Source organism: Doryrhamphus excisus, linkage group LG19, assembly GCF_037039965.1.
Source record: "Doryrhamphus excisus strain RoL-2023G ecotype Guam linkage group LG19, RoL_Dexc_Guam_v1.1, whole genome shotgun sequence".
NCBI lineage: Eukaryota > Metazoa > Chordata > Actinopteri > Syngnathiformes > Syngnathidae > Doryrhamphus > Doryrhamphus excisus.
In genome coordinates, this window is record NC_136375.1 from 6,659,797 (window position 1) to 6,683,651 (window position 23,855).

The 23,855-nt window shown below is 50.9% G+C and overlaps 6 protein-coding genes across 8 annotated transcripts; 4 read left to right on the plus strand and 2 right to left on the minus strand.

The window, feature by feature from the left end:
• The first annotated feature begins 2,843 nt into the window (after positions 1 to 2,843).
• LOC131106700 (blastula protease 10-like) lies at positions 2,844 to 5,204 on the plus strand. 2 transcript variants are annotated; one of them, XR_013630421.1, is made up of 10 exons: positions 2,844 to 2,913; positions 2,982 to 3,008; positions 3,072 to 3,122; positions 3,191 to 3,240; positions 3,302 to 3,371; positions 3,447 to 3,563; positions 3,654 to 3,855; positions 3,931 to 4,012; positions 4,875 to 4,996; positions 5,071 to 5,118. XR_013630421.1 is itself a non-coding variant. In XM_058056009.2 (10 exons), the coding sequence occupies exons 1-10, from the start codon at positions 2,865 to 2,867 to the stop codon at positions 5,130 to 5,132; spliced, it is 801 nt and encodes a 266-aa protein (XP_057911992.2). In that variant the 5' UTR covers positions 2,850 to 2,864; the 3' UTR covers positions 5,133 to 5,204. The 2 variants fall into 2 exon arrangements, 1 of the variants encoding a protein (XP_057911992.2); XM_058056009.2 differs by having other exon boundaries at positions 2,850 to 2,913; positions 3,447 to 3,561; positions 3,683 to 3,855; positions 5,071 to 5,204.
• A 567-nt stretch (positions 5,205 to 5,771) lies between these two features.
• On the plus strand, positions 5,772 to 9,048 carry wdr45 (WD repeat domain 45). Its single transcript, XM_058056004.2, has 10 exons — positions 5,772 to 6,075; positions 6,433 to 6,507; positions 6,592 to 6,696; positions 6,764 to 6,869; positions 6,933 to 7,027; positions 7,086 to 7,165; positions 7,238 to 7,446; positions 7,512 to 7,613; positions 7,688 to 7,833; positions 7,896 to 9,048. The coding sequence occupies exons 1-10, from the start codon at positions 6,027 to 6,029 to the stop codon at positions 8,003 to 8,005; spliced, it is 1,077 nt and encodes a 358-aa protein (XP_057911987.2). The 5' UTR covers positions 5,772 to 6,026; the 3' UTR covers positions 8,006 to 9,048.
• lage3 (L antigen family member 3) lies at positions 7,655 to 9,608 on the minus strand. Its single transcript, XM_058056011.2, has 3 exons — positions 9,374 to 9,608; positions 8,659 to 8,787; positions 7,655 to 8,579 (listed from the first exon to the last, which is right to left on the minus strand). The coding sequence occupies exons 1-3, from the start codon at positions 9,415 to 9,417 to the stop codon at positions 8,471 to 8,473; spliced, it is 282 nt and encodes a 93-aa protein (XP_057911994.2). The 5' UTR covers positions 9,418 to 9,608; the 3' UTR covers positions 7,655 to 8,470.
• Positions 9,609 to 9,705: 97 nt separating this feature from the next.
• On the plus strand, positions 9,706 to 14,987 carry LOC131106696 (cGMP-dependent protein kinase 1-like). Of its 2 annotated transcripts, XM_078799231.1 has the most exons (21): positions 9,706 to 9,767; positions 9,873 to 10,097; positions 10,223 to 10,355; positions 10,433 to 10,499; positions 10,563 to 10,662; positions 11,806 to 11,919; positions 12,003 to 12,108; positions 12,168 to 12,231; positions 12,308 to 12,385; positions 12,460 to 12,554; positions 12,635 to 12,700; positions 12,768 to 12,842; positions 12,965 to 13,061; positions 13,132 to 13,271; positions 13,352 to 13,441; positions 13,500 to 13,641; positions 13,704 to 13,867; positions 13,949 to 14,071; positions 14,546 to 14,608; positions 14,680 to 14,746; positions 14,813 to 14,987. In XM_078799231.1, exons 2-21 carry the CDS (start codon positions 9,884 to 9,886, stop codon positions 14,906 to 14,908), a joined length of 2,094 nt encoding a protein of 697 aa, XP_078655357.1. In that variant the 5' UTR covers positions 9,706 to 9,767; positions 9,873 to 9,883; the 3' UTR covers positions 14,909 to 14,987. The 2 variants fall into 2 exon arrangements, with proteins under 2 accessions (XP_078655357.1, XP_078655356.1); XM_078799230.1 differs by lacking the exons at positions 14,680 to 14,746; positions 14,813 to 14,987 and having other exon boundaries at positions 13,704 to 14,071; positions 14,431 to 14,574.
• A 677-nt stretch (positions 14,988 to 15,664) lies between these two features.
• On the plus strand, positions 15,665 to 17,143 carry stc1l (stanniocalcin 1, like). The gene is made up of 5 exons (XM_058056008.2): positions 15,665 to 16,060; positions 16,167 to 16,309; positions 16,386 to 16,493; positions 16,557 to 16,660; positions 16,734 to 17,143. Exons 1-5 carry the CDS (start codon positions 15,937 to 15,939, stop codon positions 17,026 to 17,028), a joined length of 774 nt encoding a protein of 257 aa, XP_057911991.2. The 5' UTR covers positions 15,665 to 15,936; the 3' UTR covers positions 17,029 to 17,143.
• fgfr1b (fibroblast growth factor receptor 1b) lies at positions 16,078 to 23,598 on the minus strand. Its single transcript, XM_078799229.1, has 17 exons — positions 23,085 to 23,598; positions 21,528 to 21,673; positions 21,302 to 21,388; positions 21,068 to 21,240; positions 20,878 to 21,001; positions 20,646 to 20,818; positions 20,447 to 20,591; positions 19,598 to 19,788; positions 19,442 to 19,533; positions 19,249 to 19,370; positions 19,075 to 19,185; positions 18,834 to 19,009; positions 18,646 to 18,768; positions 18,514 to 18,584; positions 18,274 to 18,411; positions 18,079 to 18,184; positions 16,078 to 17,360 (listed from the first exon to the last, which is right to left on the minus strand). The coding sequence occupies exons 2-17, from the start codon at positions 21,661 to 21,663 to the stop codon at positions 17,286 to 17,288; spliced, it is 2,043 nt and encodes a 680-aa protein (XP_078655355.1). The 5' UTR covers positions 21,664 to 21,673; positions 23,085 to 23,598; the 3' UTR covers positions 16,078 to 17,285.
• Between the last annotated feature and the right edge of the window lie 257 nt (positions 23,599 to 23,855).

Below are 23,855 nucleotides of genomic sequence, written 5' to 3' on the forward strand. Positions count from 1 at the left end.
CGTGATGTTAGAAGGATGTGATGTTAGCATGATGTGATGTTAGCAGGACGTGATGATAGCAGGGCGTGATGTTAGCAGGATGTGATGTTAGCATGACGTGATGTTAGCATGATGTGAGGTTAGCAGGATATGTTGTTAGCAGGATGTGATGTTATCAGGATGTGATGTTATCAGGATCTGATGTTAGCATGATGTGATGGTAGCATGATATGATGTTAGCAGATGTGTTGTTAGCATGATGTGATGTTAGCATGATGTGATGTTAGCAGGATGTGATGTTAGCATGATGTGATGTTAGCAGGATGTGATGTTAGCATGATGTGATGTTAGCAGGATGGGATGTTAGCATTATGTGATGTTAGCATGATGTGATGTAGCATGATGTGAGGTTCGCAGGATATGTTGTTAGCAGGATGTGATGTTAGAAGGATGTGATGTTAGCATGATGTGATGTTAGCAGGACGTGATGTTAGCATGATGTGATGATAGCAGGATGTGATGTTAGCATGATGTGACGTTAGCATGATGTGATGTTAGCAGGACGTGATGATAGCAGGGCGTGATGTTAGCAGGATGTGATGTTAGCATGATGTGATGTTAGCATGACATGATGTTAGCATGACGTGATGTTAGCATGACGTGATGTTAGCAGGATGTGATGTTAGCATGATGTGATGTAGCATGATGTGAGGTTAGCAGGGTGTGATGTTAGCATGATGGGATGTTAGCAGGATGTGATGTTAGCAGGATGGGATGTTAGCATTGTGTGATGTTTCCAGGATGAGATGTTAGCAGGATGTGATGTTAGCATTATAAGGAGCAGACGTGACTGTGAGTCGTGTTACCAAAATGTATCCTTGGATGACCTTGAAGAATCCGACACCTGATTAGAGCGTGACCAAGCGTGCAAAGGTGTTGTACTGGGAGCAAGATGGCGGCAGTGAGGATGGCGTGCGTGGTCACATGTCGGGCCGCTGGCTAGCCTGCACACAGAGCTAGTGTACGCGCGTGAAGGAGGAAACCTCAGCATCTTTACGCATGGACGTGGTGCATTTGGCCTATGAAGAGCGCCTCTCTTCCCCAGCGAACACGTGACGGCTCATCTGACGTCCTTCCTTCCTCACTGCTGATGGAGACAAGAAGGAAAAAGGGAAGTGCCACCACGAGACCTTGCCCCTTCATTTGGTCCAAGAAGCAAATGGCTTCTTCGTTTGTGATCTTCTCACTGACACCCGTCAATCACACGTGACCTGTGAGGCTTGATTTGCACCTCTTTGCGAAGATAATACATATTTCCATGTTCTTAAACATCACGAGGCCTTCCCGTAGGTGGCGCAGACCCCCCCCCCCCCCCCCCACCTGCAAGCTGACTGTAACTTGCAGGGCTGATCCAAGATCAGGATATTGGGGTCCGACACCAGAAAAGTATCCCATCCGTCCAGGGGTAGGCAGACGTTCTCGCTCAGGCCACACTGGGTTAAAGGCTTTGGCGGCGTGGCATCGGGCAGAACGACTTACTCACAGTGCAACAAAAGGAAAACATATCACGCTATGTTATGAAATGTTATTCCCAAACGCCCGCAAGGCATGCTTGGTATGATGAGTATGTGACTGCCTCCTCGTTTACCTGGCTTTCGACGACCTCCTCAACCTATTTTGCAATGTAGCAAAAATGCCACAAACAAACGAAATGTGAAGGAGTACCACAGACTACCCAGCATGTCTTGCGGTGCAAAAGTACATTGGTGGTTTTTGGCATGGGTGCTGCCCACATGTGCAGGAGGTGTGTCGTGCCGCGACAATACTGCGAGTCATAGAGTACTAAAAGGAATCCGGAAAAGCCCCGTGGGCTGGATGAAGACGCTAGGCAGGCCCGAAGTGGCCACGGTTAGCCTACTCCAATCCGTAAGCTAGTTTTACTTCTATCATTTTGGTGTATTTTATATATTGTGTTATTTGGGGGGTTTATATATACTGTGTAGTCTATGTGTACTATGTACATGTATTGCATATACTGTGCAGTCTATGCGTACTATGTACAGTATATGTACATGTACTGCATATACTGTGTAGTCTATGCCTACTATGTACAGTATATGTACATGTACTGCATATACTGTGTAGTCTATGCCTACTATGTACAGTATATGTACATGTACTGCATATACTGTGTAGTCTATACGTACTATGTACAGTATATGTACTGTGTAGTCTATGCGTACTATGTACAGTATATGTACATGTACTGTGTATACTATGTAGTCTATGCATACTATGTACAGCATACATATGTACATATGTACATATGTACTGCGAATACTGTGTAGTCTATGCGTATTATGGACAGTATATGTACATGTACTGCATATACCGTGTAGTCTATGGGTACTATGTACAGTATATGTACATGTACTGTGTAGTCTATTCGTACTATGTACAGTATATGTACATGTACTGTATATACCGTGTAGTCTGTGTACTATGTACAGTATATGTACATGTACTGCATATACTGTGTAGTCTATGCGTGCTATGTACAGTATATGTATACATGTACTGTATATACCGTGTAGTCTGTGTACTATGTACAGTATATGTACATGTACTGCATATACTGTGTAGTCTATGCGTGCTATGTACAGTATATGTATATGTACTGCATATACTGTGTAGTCTATGCGTGCTATGTACAGTATATGTACTGCATATACTGTGTAGTCTTATGTGTCCATGAATGAGTGCAGCGGTGAAGCCAGCAGGGGCGTGACCAAGGGGGCGGCTGCGGTGCATCCAGGCCGGGCGTGGTCTTAAATAGGCAGCCTGGGTCAGGTGCTGCCACTCAGCGCTAACGAGCGAGTGCTAGCATGCTGCTGCTCTTTGCTGCGCTTGTCTTCTCTGCCGGCCTCCATCATGGTAAAAGCGTGACGGTTCCTCTTTGTGCTCGCCGGCGTTTGTGACGGCTGTGCCTTTTTTCCCCCCAGGTGGTTCGTGGCCAATCCCTGGAAAAGGTAAACGCCATGGCAGCCTCTGGAGCGTGTTGCGTCATCTGTAATGTCGGTGTCGTCCTGCAGGTCTCAGCCCAAGTCTCCACAGCGTGAAGGGCGACCCCGAGACGCTGGAAGGCGAGTAGACCATTGTCGTGAGCCTCTGAAAAGCCGTAATGTTCTTGCTCTGTTTTTGTCGCCCACAGAGCTGATGGCGCTGGACCACGGCCTGGTGGAGGGCGACATCATTCTTCACGTTAGTCTTTAACTTCTCCGGCATCACAGCAGCGGTCACATGACCTCCTTCTTCCCTGCAGAGTGAACGCAACGCCGCAGACCGGAAGTGGCCCACCCTGGACATCCCGTACGTGATCAGTCCAGGTCTGGGTAAGGACATGTTCTGTACCAACGTGGCCCACCGCTCCTGTGTGCAAACCTAAACACGCCCACTCTGTCTGACAGCCGCTCGGACTGAGGACATCGTCGCCGCCCTGGAGATGATCTCGGAGAACACCTGCCTGACCTTCCACCAGCGCAGCAACCAGCAGGACTACATCTTCTTTAGATCTGCCAAAGGGTGTGAGAATCTCCCGTTTGTAATATCTGGACCCACTGGAGTCAGCCAAAGTGTTGAGTGGGCTGAGGACAGACACTTGTGGTCCTCACCAGGCGAGTCAACAGCTGGTGTTCCGCTGCAGGTGTGCGTCCTACGTGGGCGTCATCGGCGGCAAACAGGACTTGCACGTGGGCCGCTTTTGCAAGGTGGGCAACATCGTCCACGAGGTCCTCCACGCGCTGGGATTCTACCACGAGCACACGCGGCCGGACCGCATGAACTACATCACCATCATGTCGGAGAACATCATGAAAGGTGAGCGTTCAGGAACGGAACTACCTTTCTCACGTGGGAATCCATGTTGACCTTCTATCCCCCCCCACCCCCGAGGGCGGGAACGCAACTTCCAAATGCAAACCGGCAGAACCTTCCAGCTTCCGTACGACCTGCTGTCCATCATGCACTACGGCAGGTAGTAGAACCAGCATCCACTTCAACTCCCTGGGGACTGCAGTACCAGTAGGCGTCCACTAGAGTGCATTCTGTTACAAATTGGCCTGTTTATTCAGGTTTTAGGGCTCTAGGAGGGTCTTACCCATGGGGACCTCATGTTTGGTTCCTATCGGTCGCTTTGAAAGTGTATTTGGTCATATGGGGGCCCTGCCCATCCAGGTTTTAGGGCTCTAGGAGGGTCTTACCCATGGGGACCTCATGTTTGGTTCCCATCGGTCACTTTGAAAGTGTATTTGGTCATATGGGGGCCCTGCCCATCCAGGTTTTAGGGCTCTAGGAGGGTCTTACCCATGGGGACCTCATGTTTGGTTCCCATCGGTCGCTTTGAAAGTGTATTTGGTCATATGGGGGCCCTGCCCATCAAGGTTTTAGGGCTCTAGGAGGGTCTTACCCATGGGGACCTCATGTTTGGTTCCCATCGCTCGCTTTGAAAGTGTATTTGGTCATATTGGGGCCCTGCCCATCCAGGTTTTAGGGCTCTAGGAGGGTCTTACCCATGGGGACCTCATGTTTGGTTCCCATCTGTCGCTTTGAAAGTGTATTTGGTCATACGGGGGCCCTGCCCATCAAGGTTTTAGGGCTATATGAGGGTCTTACCCATGGGGACCTCACATTTGGTTCCCATCGGTCGCTTGGAAAGTGTATTTGGTCATATGGGGGCCCTGCCCATCCAGGTTTTAGGTCTCTAGGAGGGTCTTACCCATGGGGATCTCATGTTTGGTTCCCATTGGTCGCTGTGAAAGTGCATTTGGTCCCCAGGGAATTGCCTAATAAGTCCACACACGCGCTCCTGCCGGCACTGATTTCATTTTTTCTTGCAGCAATTATTTTTCATCTAACGGGGAGCCCACCATCAAGTCCAAAGTAAAGGAGAGCGGAATGGGTCAGCGGATGATGATGTCGCCAACCGACGTCCTAAGAGTTCGCCTCCTCTACAAATGTGGTACTTATTTTTTTTTTTTATTGAATGTTTGAAACTGTTTGTGTTCAGACCAGTATATCTTTCCTTCTTGTCAGACTCGTACAATAAAACTGGTCAGGCGGAGCAGGAAGCGGGCGCCCTCTCGTGGCAAAACTGAGAACCATATCTGGTTGCACGTGACGTCATCAGCCTTGCAGCAGTGGCGGGGTGACTCCAATGGAGGGCGCTACAGCACCTCAGCAAAACTTCTCAATAAAATCTACTTCTAACTTCTTTTAACGACGTGGTTTATTTGGTGGCATTTACACAAAACTTGGCAGTTTCAAATAAGATGTAATTATATCTCCGTGTGTAGAGGTTGTAGGCTTAATGGAGGACTAAAACAGGTAATCCACCAATCCATGAATCACGCCAACACTGATGTTTCTATGATCCACAACATCGATACTTTGTAATTCACGCCTGTATCTAGTAAAAAAGGTGTTTCATATAGCATAAAGATAAAATACGATTCAATATGTTTATTTATTTGAAGTACGAGTTAGCGGTGTGATTTACAATATTGCCAAGCTAAGTACAGAACAATCTAAAAGGTAAGGGCAGTGTTCCTTCATCTTTACTACTTTACTTTTATACGAAATAAACATTTTATTTTGATGACGTTATGGCTAATTTTAGATGAACATATCAAGAATCAACTGTATTTGTAGCGTTTCATCTTCGGCACAAGATATGTAAATTAGCCAATGACGCATTCTCGGACAGCCAATAGCTACTACTCTTACTGAGGGGTTGGAAAGAGTGCTGTGACGTCGCTTCGTGTAAACAAAACAAACCGTCGAGTTGCGACATCGTTGCTAATTTTAAAGCTTCTTGCTGTTTCACTTCTATATATATATACATATATTTTGATATATATATAAACATTTTATTCAAGGTTGACGACGCCCGATGCGAAGGTGCTTTCGCCGCCGAGGCTAGCCGACCTAGCTTAGCTTGTCAGGCGAGTGGACTCGTCCAGAGCCGCCGAAGGGGACCGGGCGGAGGAGCCATGGCCCAGCAGAGAGGAGTCAACAGCCTGCAGTTCAACCAGGACCAAAGTAAGTAAGCCAGCGGTTCCACATGGCGGACGACTTAGCTTCTTTGGTGTAATTTCAGCCACGCTACTCGCATGTTTGCTGAAGGTTCCCGAGTATATCTGTGCCAAAACAAGCTAGTGGAGTTTGTTGGCTGTATCTTAATCGGTGTGCTTATGCCTAACCTACAATGGGTCTTTTCACTGGAAAGTACCCGGTTGTTGGTCTCAAAAGGTGCGCGGTGATGGACACTTACCACCATCAGTGGTCGCCATCTTGGCTGCGTGTACAACGATTTTAGTGACATACATTGGGACAGCACTACACCCACAGTGTATGCAGCATGCTTAGTGACTGTCCTGATGCTGCTGTCCTTGGCAGGCTGCTTCTGCTGCTCCATGGAGTCCGGCGTGAGGATCTACAACGTGGAGCCTCTGATGGAAAAAGGTCACCTGGGTGAGCATCTCGCCGCTGCTTGGTGTGTATTTAGTGTGACCTCTGACTTCACCTTGTGTCTGTTTGCGGTGGGCGTGGTCACAGATCACGAGCAAGTGGGTAGCGTGGCTCTGTGCTCCATGCTGCATCGATCCAACCTGCTGGCCGTGGTCGGAGGCGGAGTCAATCCCAAATTCTCTGAAATATCGGGTGAGTGAGCACCCAGCAAGTGGCGATGATGGACGAAAGGGTGACGAGTGGGGTGGGTGTCTTTCAGTGCTGATCTGGGACGACGCGCGTGAGTCTCGTGACGCCAAAGACAAGCTGGTGCTGGAGTTCACCTTCACCAAGCCCGTTTTGGCGGTCCGCATGAGACACGACAAGTGAGTGGGACGCGGCTGCGGTGGCCGTCAGGCACGCTAACGTGCAGCGCTGTCTCTCCCCAGGATCGTCATCGTGCTGAAGAACCGCATCTACGTGTACACCTTTCCCGACAAGCCCACCAAGCTGTTTGAGTTCGACACCCGAGATAATCCCAAAGGTCGGAGGGCGTCGTTCCCTGGCTGTCGGCCATCTTGTAACCGCCGCTTTCCCTGCAGGTCTCTGTGACTTGTGTCCCAGCCTGGACAAGCAGCTCCTGGTCTTTCCGGGTCACAAGTGTGGAAGTCTGCAGCTTGTGGTAAGTTCTCCTCTCCCCTCTGTGGCCTTCCTCGCCACCCCATGTGGACCCCATCCCTGTCCCGTCCTCCAGGATCTGTCCAACACCAAACCCGGAACGTCGTCTGCCCCGTTCACCATCAACGCCCACCAGAGCGAGATCGCCTGCGTGGCGCTCAACCAGCCTGGCAGCGTTGCCGCTTCGGCCTCCCGCAAAGGAACGCTGATCCGTCTCTTTGACACCACCACCAGGGACAAACTAGTGGAGCTGCGCAGAGGCACTGACCCGGCCACGCTCTACTGGTAACACCCAGAAGGCGGAGCCACCACGTCCGGGTCCCGCTCTAACGTCTGCTTCCTGTTTGCAGCATCAACTTCAGTCACGACTCATCCTTCCTGTGCGCATCCAGCGATAAAGGAACAGTCCACATCTTCGCCCTCAAGGACACCAAACTCAACCGCCGCTCTGCGTAAGACACCCCTGTCCCCAACCCCTCACCCACCGCTGCCCCATGCCTTACTGGACAAGTGTGTGTGACCGCAGGTTGGCGCGCGTGGGGAAGGTGGGCCCTGTGATTGGCCAGTATGTGGACAGTCAGTGGTCCTTGGCCAGCTTCACCGTGCCCGCCGAGTGCGCCTGCATATGCGCCTTCGGGAAGAACACGTCCAAGAACGTCAACTCTGTCATTGGTGAGGACACGTGTTGCGTTTGTGGTTCTTCTCCTTAAATGTGTGTGTATCCCCTCCTTCAGCCATCTGCGTGGACGGGACCTTCCACAAGTACGTCTTCACGCCTGACGGGAACTGCAACAGGGAAGCCTTCGACGTCTTCCTGGACATTTGTGACGATGACGACTTCTGAGGAGACCCGAGCCGTTGACGACGGTCACGGCCGCAGGGACAATGAGTCGCTGGTTGTCATGGTAGCCAGCAGACTGAGACGTAAACACTTGATGCGATGAGTGTGTGAGTGCACGCTCTTCTTCTTCTGTCCATCGCTTAGCTTAGCCCTTCCCCTTCTGCCACGCTGGAGTGATCCACACTGACTGTACCGCATGTTAACATACGGGGACTGTTGTCTGCTCAAAACTTTATGTAACATGTTCATGAAGGTATTTGATCATGCATCAAAGATTCATTTCTTGCAAAGCCAGCCGACACCGCCCCCTGCTGGTGTGCTCGCTTAGCTATTAGCCATTACTACGCGGCGATGCCGTCACTGTAAAGAAAGGAGTCCGCCGGTCAAAGTCTGCAGTCGGAAGCAGACCAGGAAGGAAAAAAACAAAAAGAGAGGGAGGAGACAGGACAAAAGAGACCTTCCTTTGACTCAGGTGTCAGCGGGGAACATCTGCATGGTCTCCATGACGAGGGTCAGGTGGTCCAGGAAGGAGCTGACGGACACACGAAGGATCCGAGCTTCGTCGGCGCTCCACCTCCTGAAACAGACGGTATGCGGGGTCAGGGCCGGCGGTGTGTGATTGGCTGCTGTCGGTGGCGGAGGCGAAGGCTTCTCACACGGACAACGTGCTTCCAGACACCATCAGCTGCTTGCTGATGCCTCCTTTTCTGGGCTCACGGTCCGGGCTCAGAGAGCGCAGTGCGATGGTGGCGTCCCGTGAGGACGGGAAGGGAACATCCAGGGAACTGAAGGCTGGTAAAGGAAACTTTGGAGCCCACACACTCATGACAAACTTTATCAAATACCAATGAGCTACAATTCTGAACTCCCAGCGTGACTTCCTGTCCACCCTCAGCTCCCCCTGGCACCAGAATGGAACACATTTACAGCAACACATACAAACACAGTCCTATGTATTAAATGGCCTGCTTACTCTTATTGTCAAGTGTGACAGTAAAGGTGACTATTATGACGTTATTATGTTATGTCTCAAGGGCTCTACTAGTATGACACATATAGAAGGTCGTGAACAGTTTTTCTACGCTGTAATACTCCATTTCTAAATAAATAATGAGGGGGTTTCAGTACACAGATACACACACAGAGAGATTTTGTCATGTATGTTACTGATCCAAATACTTTCTGGACTAGTTTAGGCAAACTATCAATACGGATATTTTTCTCTTTACGGTTTCATGGGGTTAGCTTTAGCGTGGAGTAGCTACCACGCTAACGCGACTCATCACGGTACAACGCAAAGTAACTACACGGGAGTTTAAACGTCAAATCAAAGCACAAACATCGACATTTAAACGTTAAACGAAAGGATACAGTTCCAGTTTGTCCGCTCCGTGGTTGCTTCCGGGCGCCGCCATGTTTGTGACTCTTCTTCTGGTGGAAATGATCGCAGTCAGTGAGTGGCGCGGCCCCTAGTGTCTGAGAAAAGAACACCTTTTTTCTTTTCCAATTACGCTACATGCGTACCGTTAAATAATAGTATTGGTTTCAACTGGCTCAATCCTTTTTGCTGTTTTTTTTAATCCAAATAAAGTCACACATGATTTGTGTCAGTCTTTTATTTTGAAATGGAGCTGTCAAGATCAGCTGTTGTGCGTGCTCGTCATGTGAGTGTGCTCTTCCTGTGATTGTGCTCCTCTCAAAACTGTCAGAAGAACCAGGACGAGGAGGTGATTCCAACGTTTTGAGTGACCACAGCCAACAAGAGGTAACCAATGAGTAAATACAACAATAATTGTAGAAGTTTGTTTTCTCTCAGCTACTTCAGAAGGTTGATTCATCTGCTGGCTGCTTGTCAACAAATAACGCGCAGTGCACGTGTTCATGGCGGCGCCAAAGAGCAGCGGCCTGCTGCGCGACCTCCAGTTGGCGCTGCAGCTGAAGATTGAGGAGTTGTGTCAGAGGGACACGCTCATTGATGAGCTGGAACTGGAATTGGACACCAAAGATGACCTGATCCGGCATCTGCAGGCCGAACTGGAACGCCACCGTAGTGCAACCCAACGAGCCCCCAACGCCGGCGAGGTGCCAAACACAGGTGCTTCTAGCAGGGCTCTGAGCTATGCAGCCATAAAGGATTATTTGGGTTTGAAGGTTCTACAACAGCTTGATGTGGTCAAGTGCGAGTTCGCCCTAAGGCTCCCGTTGGTTACATCCCACCAGGTGGCGCTCCGCAGACGGCAGCCCCAGACGAGCCTCAGCGCACCAAGAGACAAGCCATCTCGGCAGAACCCAGCGCTTTGGACCCATCCCAGCTCAGTGACGTGACGCTCACGAGCTACTGCAAGACTAAAGAGTGAGCACAGGACAACTTCAACGACCCCCATTCCCACCAGAACCAAACAAGGTTCTGACACCTGTGCACGTGTTCAGGTCCAGTGAGCTGATCCAGAGAGCACTGATGGACAACGACTTCATGAAACACCTGGAACACGGACAGGTAAGACCACCTCTGATCCCGCCTCAGTTGCACTTTGCGCTGACATGTCGGATGCTGGTCCAGATTCTCACCATCCTGGACTGTATGCGGCCCACCAGCCTGGATAAAGGCTGCTGCGTGATCCAAGAGGGCGACGACGGATCCATGGTTTACGTTCTGGAGGGTCAGATTCTCAGAACACACAAACCCAGAACGACTTGTGTGTTTGGTTGTGTCTCAAATGGAACACTTGATTAAGTACAAGTGAATAAGTAATACTGCATACACATACAGTACACGTCATGAGATGACATGGTCTATTCAGGGGTTCTGGTCTGGTCTGAAAAAGGTCCTGCCAGATAGTTGAATCTCAGGAGGAGCAGTGTGGTTTTCGTCCGAGTCGTGGAACTGTGAACCAACTCTACATTCTCGGCACGCTCCATGAGAGTGCACGGGTGTTGGCCAACCAGTCTACATGTGTATTGTGGACTTAGAAAGCATTTAACCACGTTCCTTGGGGAATACTGTGAGGAGTACCGGTCAGTCAGGGTTGAAGTCCACCTTTGTCACCGATTCTGGAATTTATTATATTGACTTTTATGGACCTAATTTCTAGACGCAGCCAGGGGATTGAGGGGATACGGTTTTTTGCAGATGATGTGGTTCTTCTGGCTTTGTCGAGCCCTGACCTTCCACTCCAGTATCAGTGCTTCAGTGTGAAGCAGCTGAGTCCGTGGTTCTCACTCGGAAGTGCCATCTCTGGGTCCGGGATGAGATCCTGCCCCAAGTGGAGGAGTTTAAATACCTCCGGGTCTTGTTCAGGAGTGAGGGAAGGATGGAACTCGAGATGGACAGGTCATGAGCTTATGGCAGTGCCCGGAAGGACCGGCGGACAAAATGAGTTTCTTCCATTGGGTGGCTGGGCTCTCCCTAGGTGAGAAGCACAGTCATCCAGGAGAAGGTCTGAGTAAAACTGCTGCTCCTCCGCGATGAGAGGAACCAGAAAACGTGGCTCTGGTGTCTGGTCAGGACACCCTCCAAACGCCGCCCTGGGGAGGTGTTCAAGGCACGTCCGAGTCTTCAGGGAAGACCAAGGACACGTTGGAGAGACTATGACTCCCAACTGGCCTGAGAACACCTCAGGATCTGCCAGGAGGAGCTGCAGGAAGTAGAGGTGTCTGAAATCCATGATAGTACTGTCACTGCACCCTTCCCTGAAACCCAAACCTTCGCGTCCAGTCCTGTCATTCAGGAAGTGTTAGCAGTATGCTAATTAGCACCTGTCATGACTGTTGGTGTTAAATAAAAGATGAAAGTGTGTTTACAGAGGGCATGGTGGAGGTGACCAAGGAAGGTAAAAAATTGTGCACCATCGGACCAGGAAAGGTCTTTGGAGAACTCGCCATCTTGTACAACTGCACGCGCACGGCTACTGTAACAGGTAGCCACGTTCACACAGACACTAGCAAGACAGTCCAGCCACCAGAACCTGGACTTTGTGTGTGTGTGTGTGTGTGTGTGTAGCACTGACTGATGTCAAGCTGTGGGCCATCGACCGTCTGGGGTTCCAGACCATCATGATGCGTACTGGTCTCATCAAACACTCCCAGTACACAGACTTCCTGCGCAGGTAACCTTGATGTTTCACTGTCACATGACATCACATGACGTCACATGCCTTGCCGCCAGTGTTCCATCCTTCCAGGCGCTGCCTGAGGATGTTCTCAGCAAGCTAGCAGATGTTCTGGAGGAGGTGCGTCTGGACACGCCTGACAGACACTGATAATCGTTTGGTCGTGTGATACTCCATGCATGTGCCTGTGTGCCAGACTCACTACAGTGACGGCGATTACATCATCCGCCAGGGCGCCACAGGAGACACCTTCTTCATTGTCAGCGAGGGTCAGGTGAGACGTGACTTCTTGGCTTAGATCCTCGCCGGGTCCATCAGGTCGGATGGCGTGTCCCTCCCTCTCGATAGGTAAATGTGTCACAGCAGAGCACCTCCAGTGGCGAGCAGGTGCCGATGAAGATGTTGTCCAAAGGCGACTGGTTTGGCGAGCAGGCGCTGAAAGGGTGATACAAGCCAACATGGCCAAACGTCCACACCGGGACCAGGAAGAACATTAGAACTTCCCATCTTTTGTTTGTTGCAGTGAGGATGTGCGCACGGCCAGTGTGACCGCTGTGGGCGCCGTCACATGTTTGGTGGTAGACAGAGAGTAAGCGTCCTCGTCTTCTCCCCGTCGCCAGTGGAGGCATGTTGGTTTGACAACATCTGTGCCGCAGGTCCTTCAAGCAGCTGATCGGCGGCCTAGAGGAAGTTACCAACAAGCAGAGCGAAGACGATGAGGTCAAGGCCAAGTGAGTGGCGGCCATTGTTGATGGACCTTCTTTAGAACCATTCCAGCAAAACCGGCGTGTTCCGGCAACCAACATTAGCTTGTGGAGCATGTGGTTGGCTGACATGCCCGGCATCCATGCAGGCGTATGGTGGAAGATGATTTCTTCTCCAGCGTGACGCTGGGGGACTTCACTGTGGTCTGCACCCTCGGCATGGGTGGTTTCAGCCGTGTGGAGCTGGTGGGTGTTTAACCGTGACACCCTGCGGTGAGCGGGCACATGTCTTACGTTGCTGGCATTGTGCCTTCAGGTGCAGCTGAAGAACGACGCCGGCCGCTCCTTTGCCCTCAAAGTTCTGAAGAAGCGTCACATCCTGGACACCAGCCAGCAGGGACACATCCTGTCGGAACGCCGCATTATGATGGAGGTCCATAGCCCCTTCATCATCAGGTCACATGATCACACGGATGCCATCCAGCAAGAACCCAAATGGTTTTAAGAGGTCTTGGTGGTGACTTGTGCTACTGCAGGTTGTACCGGACCTTCCGGGACCCAAAGTACCTGTACATGCTGCTGGAGGCGTGTCTGGGCGGCGAGCTCTGGACGCTGTTACGTGACAGGTGAGCATCTCCGAACGTGGGGAAAGAGCGCTATGTCAGGACCCCCGTGTGCCCACAGGGGATCATTTGACGACGGGACCACCAGGTTCTACACGGCGTGCGTGATCGAGGCTCTGGCCGAGCTGCACTCCAGAGGGATCATTTACAGAGACCTGAAACCTGAGAACATCATCTTGGACCACAGAGGCTACGCCAAGCTGGTGAGGCTCTACCCACCTGGGGGTGAGGCGGGGATAGCGCTCAGTAAGTCGGTGTGGTGCAGGTGGACTTCGGCTTTGCCAAGAAGGTGGGTCTGGGCAAGAAGACGTGGACCTTCTGTGGGACTCCTGAGTATGTGGCCCCCGAGATCATCCTGAATAAAGGTCACGATAGCTCCGCCGACTGCTGGTCGCTCGGAATTCTCATCTTTGAACTGCTCAGCGGCAGGTGCCTCCCGCTTCTCGTCGTCAGGGCACCATTTTGTGGCGCCAAGACGTGTCAAAGTCTGTTTGTGTCCTCGTCCCGCAGTCCGCCCTTTTCTGGTTCCGACCCGATGAAGACGTACAACATCATCCTGAGAGGCATCGACATGGTGGAGTTCCCCAAGAAGATCACCAAGAGCGCCGCCAACCTCATTAAACGCCTCTGCAGGTTCATCATGCCAATACTAGCACTACTGCAGTATTACTACTACAACCACTGCTGCCATGCTACTAATACTGCTGAAGTACTACTACGACTGCTAATGCAATACTACTACTACCACCTTTAGTGCAGTTCATTCTACTAATACTTTCACTTGTGCCCTGCTACTACTACTACTACTACCACTACTGCTGTGCTACTACTAGGAACGCTAACAGTAGTAACTTCCTGTTTCCTCTTCTCCTCCCACCCGTCTCATCCTCCTCCTTTCTCTTTGACTTCTCCTTTTCTTCTTCTCATCCGCCTCCTCATCTTCTTGCTCATTTCTTGTTCGTCTGCTCCTTCTTCTCCTCATCGCACTGTAGTGCTTTGTAGTTCATGGTAGTACTTCATACAACAACGCTCGAACTTGATAGTACTTAATTGTAAGCCCTTTCGCGGCCATGCGTGTGACGTCATCATGAAGCGCGTGTATGTCAGGGATAACCCGTCAGAGCGCCTGGGGAACCAGAAGAACGGCGTGAAGGACATCCAGAAGCACAAGTGAGTCACATGACGCGCGTCATCACCGTGCGAGTCGCCAAGGTTATAATGGCAACGTGTCGTCCAATCAGGTGGTTCGAGGGCTTCAACTGGGAGGGGCTCCGCCAGGGCACCACGGACTCTCCGTTCACGCCCAGGGTGAGTGAGGTGCAGGAGGCGGCGTGGCGGCCGGCGTGTCCCGTGACCCGTGTCTTTCCCCGCCAGGTGGACGGCCCGTTGGACAACAGCAACTTTGATGACTTCCCCGTGGACACGGACGAGCCTCCTGACGAGGAGTCGGGCTGGGACCTGGAGTTCTAGTGCAAACCGGAAGTGATGTTTCCCCCACGCCAGTACTTTTAATGTGAAGTCCTTTGAATTAAAAGTCAGTTTCTTCACATGTTCCGCTACTTGTGTGTGTGTGTGTGTGTGTGTGTGTGTTGCTAGTTAATGAGCGGAGGAGATGTTTATCTACGCGGTTAACCTGAGGTCACTACTTCCTGTTCCTGATAAGACAACACTTTTTCCACACGCACGCTCACCAACGTCACATGACCTCAGCACTGCCAGATACTCTGTATGGTACACGTTACACACTGCATATAGTATTTGCATACCTGTCTTATATGTGCTGTACATACAGTTTTAGTTGATATATGATTGGTATATACTATGTACTGTATACTGTAGTTTATATGTAGTTGATACGTATATGCTGTGTGTATATACTGTATACTGTAGTTTATACGTAGTTGATGTATAGTTGATATATGCTGTGTGTATATACTGTATACTGTAGTTTATATGTAGTTGATGTAGTTGATATATGCTGTGTGTATATACTGTATACTGTAGTTTATATGTAGTTGATATATGCTGTGTGTATATACTGTATACTGTAGTTTATACGTAGTTGATGTATAGTTGATATATGCTGTGTGTATATACCGTATACTGTAGTTTATATGTAGTTGATGTATAGTTGATATATGCTGTGTGTATATACTGTATACTGTAGTTTATACATAGTTGATGTATAGTTGATATATTCTGTGTGTATATACTGTATACTGTAGTTGAGGTGTTGTTATTGGTTGAAGTACACGCCGATGTAGTAGTGACGATGTAGTTCTGCTCTAGCAGAGCAAAGCTGAAGAACGTGAGCAGAATCCCAACGACTCGGATGTTAGCGAGCTTCCCCTGACGGAACATTCCTCCATCCAGTGGCGCGTAAAGTCACCAATCAGCCGCTGGCGCCACACTGTGATTGGTGGACGGGCCAGCCTGGCCCCTATAAAAGGTCCTCCAGGGACAGTGGAACCTCATCGCCTTCCTTGTGCTCCTCACTGATGACAATGTCCGCCTCCTTCACCGCGCCGCTGCTCGTTCTCATGCTGGCTTCGGCCTCCTGCTTCGAGCTCGTACCCGAGGAGGCCGCCCCCCGCCGGGCCCGCTTCTCCTCCAACAGCCCAGGTTACACCTTTGCTTACGACATTCTTTATTTACAATGCAACATAGCAGTTACTTTAAGGTGAGTACTAGTGTATTTGTACCTTATGAATGTTTGTTGCTAACATAGCCGACGTGGCGCGGTGCCTGAACGGCGCGGTGGCAGTGGGCTGCGGCTTCTTCTCCTGCCTGGAAAACTCCACGTGCGACACCGATGGGATGCACGAGATCTGCGAGCTCTTCCTCCACTCGGCGGCAACGTTCAACACAGAGGTGGCCGTGTCTTGATCGGCAAGACGGCGTGCGCCGCGGTAGCGAGCAAACTAACGGGACTGCGGCTTGTTTGCAGGGTAAAACGTTCGTCAAGAAGAGTCTTCAATGCATCACTCAGGGAATCAGCACCAAGGTTTTCCAGACCATCCGCCGCTGCAACATCTTCCAGAGGATGATCGCTGAGGTGGGTGAGAGACCCTCAGGCTCCACCCTCAGGCTCCACCCCCTGACATGTTTTGCGTTGCAGGTGGAGGAGGATTGCTTCAGCAGCCTGGACATCTGCACGGTCGCTCGCACCAACCCGGACGCCATCGGAGAGGTGGTTCAGGTGCCCGCCCACTTCCCCAACAGGTCAGATCATGCCCACGCTCGGTCACATGACAACGCGGGCTACTCTCATTGACCTCCGACCCCGCATGCGCAGGTACTACAGCACGCTGCTGCAGACGCTGCAGGCATGCGACCAGCAGACGGTGGCGGCGGTGCGGACCGGCCTGGTGGCCCGTTTGGGACCCGACATGGAGACCTTCCTCCAGCTGGTCCAGAACAAAGAGTGTGGCACCGGCCAGGCCGCCGCCCCCTTCAGCAACCCGGCCAGCTGGAGGAACGTCCCAGTCTTCAACATCCAGCCCGGCTTCCAGGGTCGCGACCCCACCCACCTATTCGCCAGGAAGCGCTCGCTGGACGACCAGAAGGCGGGGCCAAGCGGCCGCCAGTAGATGATGGAATCGTGTCTTTATGTTCTTGACCTGACGACGTCTTTGTGCTGGACACCAAACGTCTCATGTCCCTTTCAGTGTCTTCTTGTCCATAAATTAAAAGTTTCAAGCATGAAACGTCTTCCTGTCAATCCTCCATGTCCACCAATCACGTCTAAGCACCTTCCTCACCTTGATTATCACTCGTCAATCATTTTCACACTTATTTACACTTATTCACACGCGCTACAAACAACAAATAAGGATGAAAATGGCGTCTACGTGGAGTGGGTCCAGGGGGAGGAGCCAAGCAGAGGACTGTGGTTGTGGGGGGCGGAGAAGTCCAGGTAATCCTGAGGTCAGAGTTGATCAACATTAGCCATGAATGCCAACTAGCTACATGCCAACTAGCTAACAACGCAAGCAAAGTAGATTAAAAGAAAACATTGATGGACATGCTAGCAGCCTTAGCAGTGCTATCCATCTTAGCAGTGATAGCGGCATCGGTGATGCTATTTGTATAAGCAATTCTAGCAGATTAGCAATACTAGAAACATTAGCCTAACATCAGCAATGCCAGCAGAAATAGCGGTGTTAGTAGCGTTAGCAGTGCTAGCGGAATTAACCGAGCAATCAGCAATGTTAGCAACGTTGTGGTGATACCAGCATCAGTGATGCTAGCAGCATCGGTGATACTACTCGGGATTTTGACAAAGACCAGATCACATTTGATGGTGATTTTATGCAGAAATGTGAGACATTCCAAAAGGTTCAGATACTTTTTCATACCACTGTAGCATCGACTAAGATCGCATTAGCATTAGCAACGCGACCAACATTACCGGAAATAGCAGCATCACTCATACCTAGCAACATTAGCCTTGAATCAGCCTTACTTGTGGTATTAGCAGTGCTAGCAGTGTTAGTAGAGCTAGCAGATTTAGCCTAGCATCAGCTATGCCAGCAACATTAGCAACAATAGCAGCATCAGTAATGTATATAATGCATAGCTTTAGCAATGCTAGCTGGCATTTCATTAGAACAAATGTGATGGCGCCTCCTAGCGGTTACCTGGTTGGCAAGCAGGCTTAGGATTCTGTCCAAATCTTCTACCAGCTTCTGGAAGGTGGGCCGACAGGATGGGACGGCGTGCCAGCAGTCTCGCATCATAACGTAGCTGCCAAAGATGTAGTCTGGTTGCTCCTCTGTGGTGTTTGCCACCTCCAGAGGAACATCAATGATGTGTGTGTGTGTTTGTCCACTCACATTTCCTGTGTGCACGCTGGCGGCTTCTCCATACGGTGACCTTCCTTCAGCAGCTTGAAGACTTCCTCAACCGGAATGCCGGGATAAGGACAACCTCCCAGCGTGAAAATTTCCCACAGCAGGACACCGTAAGACCACCTGGGACATGCAAGACCACGTGAGAACCACACCAATAGGGAGACGACGTCTACTAGAGGAAACTGTCTGCTAGCATGTTAGCATGCCGGCGTGAAGACTCACACATCGCTTTGGTGTGTGTAGATGCGGTCAAACAACGCTTCGGGCGCCATCCACTTGACGGGCAAAGGACCCTGAGGAGTACAAGACAACGTTATTAGACTCTCACACTGGTTCCGGACCGTTCCGTCTCACGTTGGTGGTCTTCTTGTAGTAGTCCACGTGGTGTACGTCTCTGGCCAGGCCGAAGTCGGCGATCTTCATCACGTAGTCATGGGTGACGAGCACGTTGCGGGCCGCCAGGTCTCGGTGTACGCACTGAGCGAGACGAGCGGTGAGGGTCGGCCAGAGGGGGGCGCCCATTCCTCATTACGGCATCTCACCTTCTTGGATGCAAGATACGACATCCCTCGGGCCACCTGGTACGACGCCGACACCAGTTCTTGTAGCTCCATGCCGCCCGGCACCGCCTGACCAGGGTACTCGGGCGGCCGGTGAGCTCGTAGGTGCTCTCTTAGGTTCCCGCGCGCAGCATACTCCACCACCACAAAGAGCGGGCCTGCGACACACACGAGCGCCGTTCAGGTGCTGTGCGGCGGGGCGCCAGACATGTGGCGGGCTTACCGTCATGCGTGCAGGCGCCGATCAGGTTGATGATGTTTTTGTGGCGTCCGATGGTCTTCATCATTTGCATCTCTGAGATGAGGTCCAACTGGTCCTTCTCGCCGGCGTCCGCTGCACACAACAGGAAGTGCGAGTCAGCGTCATCGGACAAGTGAGAAAGGGAAACATCATCACCTTTCAGCATCTTCACCGCCACCTTGGTGACGCGTGCCGGCTGGTCCTCGTCCATGCCGATGATCTCCGCCAATGTCACCTGTCCAAAGCAGCCCTCCCCCAGCGGCTTACCCAGTGCCAGCCTGCCCGCATGCAAACACGTGTCACTGGCTCCGCCCACTTTTCAAAGACACCGTCCACGCTTGTCACTCACCTGTCACGAGGAAGTTCCCACTGAGGGTCGTACGGAATCTGATCCTTAGCGGGCCGAGACATCTTGGACTGTCCGGGGGACGTCAAGGACACCTGCAGGGACACTCCTGGATGTTAGCGTGGCGTGCTAGCGTGATGCCGCCGGCACTAACATCACCTGTCTCTTCAGCGCCACGCTCTTGGCGAGTTTGTGGACTGCCAGCTGACTGCTGACGGTGCTCTTCCTGGGGGCGGAGCAAAGCTTGCAGATGACGGCCGTGAAGATGAGGGTGATGGCGATGAAGAAGCCAAGACAGTAAATAAAGATCTGCATGTAGTTGTTGGAGGGGGGCGGGGCAAAAGGCGGCTCTGAGACAAAAGACCAATCAATTAGCTATGCTACAGTATTGATGCTACATTAGCAATGCCAGCAGCATTAGCAACGCTAGCAATGCAATGTTATGCAGCATTATGGATGCTATTGTAGCAGTGCTAGCAGCATCAGCAATATTACATTAGTGATGCGAGCATCATTAATGCTACATTAGCAATCCCAGCAGCATTAGCAATGCTACATTAGGCATGCTACATTACCGATGCTTGCAGCATTAGCAAAGCTGCAACAGCAATGCTACCTTAGCAATGCTATCAACATTAGCAATGACACATTAGCAGTGCTAACATCATTAGCAATGATACAAGCAATGATGCACTTGCAAAGCCACCATCATTAGCAATGTTCATTAGCAATAATACATTAGCAATGCTACCATACCAATACTAGCAGCCTTAGCAGTACTACATTAGAAATGCGACATAAGTGGTGCTAGGAGCATTAGCAATGCTACATTGGAGATGCTACATTAGCGGTGCTAGCAATGTTTATGGTGCTCACAGCATTAGCAATTCTCGCACCATCGGCTATGCTACGTTAGCTGTGCTACATTAGCAATGCCAGCAGCTATATTGATGCTAACTGCATTGCGGGTTAGCAATTGTCGCAATGGCAATCAAAATGGCGGCTTACCTTTGAGCACAGTGAGCCAAGCCGAGTGTTGCGAGACGCCAATGGAGTTTGCGGCCACACACGCGTACTCGCCGGCGTCGTCGGTGCTCACGTTCCTCAGAGTCAGAACCTCCATGTCTTCATTGGTGGTGTTGACGTCCCCCGTCTGAGAAATACCGCATTAGCTTGTTGCTAACATTAGCCAACTTCCATGACCCACCTTGACTACAAGGCTGCTGGGGCGTCCGTCGGGTGGGTGGACTTGTTTGACCCACTGCACGTGAGGCTGCAGGTCGCTAAACACGCGACACACGAAGCGCACGTCACTGCCGACCACTGCTGTCTGATTGGCCGGCAGGCCGGCTTGGAGGAGGGGCCTGTAGGAGGCGCGCTCTGTGGCCGAAAGCATCCGGGTTACTAAGAGGGCGTGGCAGCACGGTCAGGTGACTTACCGATGACGTCCAGGCGATACGTGTGTTCGATGGCGCCGTGCGGGTTTTCAACCACGCAGGTGTAGTTTCCGCTGTCGGACGGGACCAGCGAATCCAAGGTGAGCATCCATGCGTGGTCTTTGATCTGAGGTCAGCAGACACCCTTTAAGCCCCGCCCACGTCAGCCATGTTGACTCATCAAGAAAATCACCTTGTAGCCGCCGAGTCTTTGATCCTGGCGGACATCTTTGCCGCTCTTGTACCAGTGCAGACGCAGAGGCGGACTTCCTGTCGCAGGGCACCGGAACTTCACAGTCTTACTGGCGGGAAGGGCGTATAACTTCCTGTGCATCTTCTTCGGGGACGTCCACCGCGGCGCCATCACTAGCAAGGAGAGAGAAGAATGGCCATCTTGGGGGAAGAAAGAGGAAGTGACATCACTCACCTTGATGTGCCAGGTGCTCGCTGCTCGTTGATGTCTCCTCGGAGGAGGACTGGTCTTCGTCGTCCTCGGAGGACGTCCCCGTGGCGACTGAAAGGTTCACACGCACACACAGCACAGCGCTAGTAGCGTAGCGATTCACGTGTGGCGTGACGCGCCATCGACAGGCGATGAAGATTCCAGGGTGTGGTCAGGTGACAGGAAGATGACATCAAGGTCATCATCTCACCTGAGTCCGAGTCATCGGGGTGTCTCCCAGAGACAGGAAGTAGACAGATGACAAGAAGCAGCAGGCGGCAGGACATCATCTTGATTTTGGATGACCCTTGACCCTGATGGCAGGGGGTGCGGCACTCAGGGGGCATGAGCCACTTCCTGATCGGAGGGGAATCACAAGGTTACGCTGAATCGGGCTGAAGCGAGATGGCGCTCCAAGAAGGCGACTTCTTTTAAGCGCTGAAACACTAAATTCCGAAATCCCGATTTAGACCTCTGTTTCTTCATTCCAAATAGATTAAATATTCCTCTTATAATCTTACAAGGAAAATTCCTTTGTCTAGACCTGAGCTGCCGGTTAACAGATAAGAAAGCGATGCAGGAAAAGGCCAAAACCTTCGCTAAGCTAACGGTGGACCCCAAAGGTTCTCCAAGGACTGACCACGGTTACACAATGGATGTTTCTACGTAGTCAACCAAACTTTAGACCCCTCCTACATCCACTAAAGTGTCCACGCCACCAAACAAGGTGATTGCGTCCCACGATGAAGAAAACAACAACTCCACCATGAAAGCTATCAACAAGCTAGCCAATAAAAACGCTAATGCTAACTAATGCTAGAGGTGTCTTCTCTCATGAAGTTGTCTATTTGAAACTTTGTACCCCAACTCTAAAACTTCATCTGAACACAATGGACAATCTTTGTTCCTTTCCTTACTTTCTCCATCTGCCTCGTTTGTTTCAGACCAGTGACAACTCAACACTTGATGCACTTTTTAAATGAAAGCTTTTATTATTATTTTATTATGAAGGGAGTAAAACATCCAAAGCTACTTGGCCCCGTGTGAAAAAGTGACTGCCCCCTCATTAAACATAAGTGAAATGAATTGAGATCTGTCAGTGTAGGAAAGGCTATGAAGCCATTTGGGTGGCTTTGGGACTCTAGCCAACCACAGTGAGAGCCATCATCCACAAATGGCTAACACATGGAAGAGTGGTGAACCTTCCCAAGGAGTGGCCACGACTCCTCGCAGAGGTCACAAAAGACCCCACAACAACATCCAAAGAAGCGCAGGCCTCCCTTGCCTCATTTAAGGTCCGTGTTCATGACTCCACCATGAGAAAGACACTGGGTTCCAGTGTCTTTCTCGACGAGTTCCAAGACCAAAAGCACTGCTGACCACTAAGAGCATGAAGGCTGGTGAAACATCTTGATGATCCCAAGACCTTTGGGTCCAACGTGGTGGTGGTAGTGTGACGGTCTGCCGCTTGAGGTCCCGAAGAAGCATGAATTGTGCTGAAGGACAATGTGGCGCCATCTGTGGGTGGGCTCAAGCTTGAAAGCAACTTGGCTTGTGCGGCAGGACCATGAGGACCATGATCCAAAACCCAGCAGCAAGTCCACCAAAGCAAATGAAGACTTTGTCCTGAGCTGAATCCTATTTAAGTCATGTTCATGATGTCACAGACATGAGTGACGCGTGTTTTCAAGTTAAAGTGAACCAATGAGACTACAAACATGAATATTATACATTATATTAATATTATGAAGTTTGGAGGCAGACTTACCTTGACGATGTCGTCCAATCAGCTGCGAGGACGTCTTCTCTTGTTCACTGTGTTGGCTTCACGTCTGCTCTACTTCATCATCATCATCATCATCTTTGCTTCGGAAGACCAAGCAGCACCTCCCCGGGGGCGTGTCCAGCTCGCCATCAGCCATCTCATGAAAGATGACATTTGGAGTTGTGTGAGTGGCGGGACACATCCAGCATTGTGAGGTCATCGATGCGGGCACGTGACCTGCGGTGGCCGGGGTGAGAGGTCAGCTCTTCAGCGCAAAATACAAATAATGGGGGCAGGTTTCTGCTTCCTGTTTTCATCTTTGCCTTCTGACTGGGATGGAACGCCCAATCAGAACCCGTCAGAACCACAACCATCCGGAACATTCCAGTCACCAAAATATAGCCAACACTTCCTGTTTTCTCCATGTGAGGTCACATGACTGTACGCTATGGAATGGGTCGCAGCCCTGATGCTAACACGTAAGCACACGCGTGAGAGAGGAAAGAGACGGCAAAGAATGTTGTGCAAAACTTTACTGGAGAAATAAAGTGAATCCAGAAAAAACTTTCCAACAACGAAAGCAGGGATTCACTCCACTTCGTCGTGTGTGTGCGTGTGTGGCCGAGACCGAAATAACGCTGCCGTGCTTGTGGACATTCCTGGGCTTGCGGTGTGGGCGTGCACGATGGGAGGAAGCTGCATGATTGTGTGTTTTCCTGACAAACATGTGACTCGGACACACATGCACGCACTGTGTGCTTTTAATATTCACTA

Excerpts from the sequence above, each read along its gene's own strand:
- LOC131106700 (XM_058056009.2), top strand. The coding sequence starts at position 2,865 with ATGCTGCTGCTCTTTGCTGCGCTTGTCTTCTCTGCCGGCCTCCATCAT. Across the intron at positions 3,856-3,930 it reads GTCGGAGAACATCATGAAAG|GGCGGGAACGCAACTTCCAA; the intron begins GTGAGCGTTCAG and ends CCCACCCCCGAG. Across the intron at positions 4,997-5,070 it reads TCGCCTCCTCTACAAATGTG|ACTCGTACAATAAAACTGGT; the intron begins GTACTTATTTTT and ends CCTTCTTGTCAG.
- wdr45 (XM_058056004.2), top strand. The coding sequence starts at position 6,027 with ATGGCCCAGCAGAGAGGAGTCAACAGCCTGCAGTTCAACCAGGACCAA. Across the intron at positions 6,697-6,763 it reads CAAATTCTCTGAAATATCGG|TGCTGATCTGGGACGACGCG; the intron begins GTGAGTGAGCAC and ends GGTGTCTTTCAG. Across the intron at positions 7,614-7,687 it reads AAACTCAACCGCCGCTCTGC|GTTGGCGCGCGTGGGGAAGG; the intron begins GTAAGACACCCC and ends GTGTGACCGCAG.
- lage3 (XM_058056011.2), bottom strand. The coding sequence starts at position 9,417 with ATGGCGGCGCCCGGAAGCAACCACGGAGCGGACAAACTGGAACT. Across the intron at positions 8,788-9,373 it reads GGAGCGGACAAACTGGAACT|TTCCCTGGATGTTCCCTTCC; the intron begins GTATCCTTTCGT and ends ACCAGCCTTCAG. Across the intron at positions 8,580-8,658 it reads TCTGGAAGCACGTTGTCCGT|GAGGTGGAGCGCCGACGAAG; the intron begins GTGAGAAGCCTT and ends CGTCTGTTTCAG.
- LOC131106696 (XM_078799231.1), top strand. The coding sequence starts at position 9,884 with ATGGCGGCGCCAAAGAGCAGCGGCCTGCTGCGCGACCTCCAGTTGGCG. Across the intron at positions 12,232-12,307 it reads TAGCAGATGTTCTGGAGGAG|ACTCACTACAGTGACGGCGA; the intron begins GTGCGTCTGGAC and ends CCTGTGTGCCAG. Across the intron at positions 13,062-13,131 it reads GTTTCAGCCGTGTGGAGCTG|GTGCAGCTGAAGAACGACGC; the intron begins GTGGGTGTTTAA and ends TTGTGCCTTCAG.
- stc1l (XM_058056008.2), top strand. The coding sequence starts at position 15,937 with ATGACAATGTCCGCCTCCTTCACCGCGCCGCTGCTCGTTCTCATGCTG. Across the intron at positions 16,310-16,385 it reads CGGCAACGTTCAACACAGAG|GGTAAAACGTTCGTCAAGAA; the intron begins GTGGCCGTGTCT and ends GCTTGTTTGCAG. Across the intron at positions 16,494-16,556 it reads TCCAGAGGATGATCGCTGAG|GTGGAGGAGGATTGCTTCAG; the intron begins GTGGGTGAGAGA and ends TTTGCGTTGCAG.
- fgfr1b (XM_078799229.1), bottom strand. The coding sequence starts at position 21,663 with ATGCCCCCTGAGTGCCGCACCCCCTGCCATCAGGGTCAAGGGTCATCC. Across the intron at positions 21,389-21,527 it reads CCCCGATGACTCGGACTCAG|TCGCCACGGGGACGTCCTCC; the intron begins GTGAGATGATGA and ends TGAACCTTTCAG. Across the intron at positions 18,585-18,645 it reads ACTACAAGAAGACCACCAAC|GGTCCTTTGCCCGTCAAGTG; the intron begins GTGAGACGGAAC and ends TGTACTCCTCAG.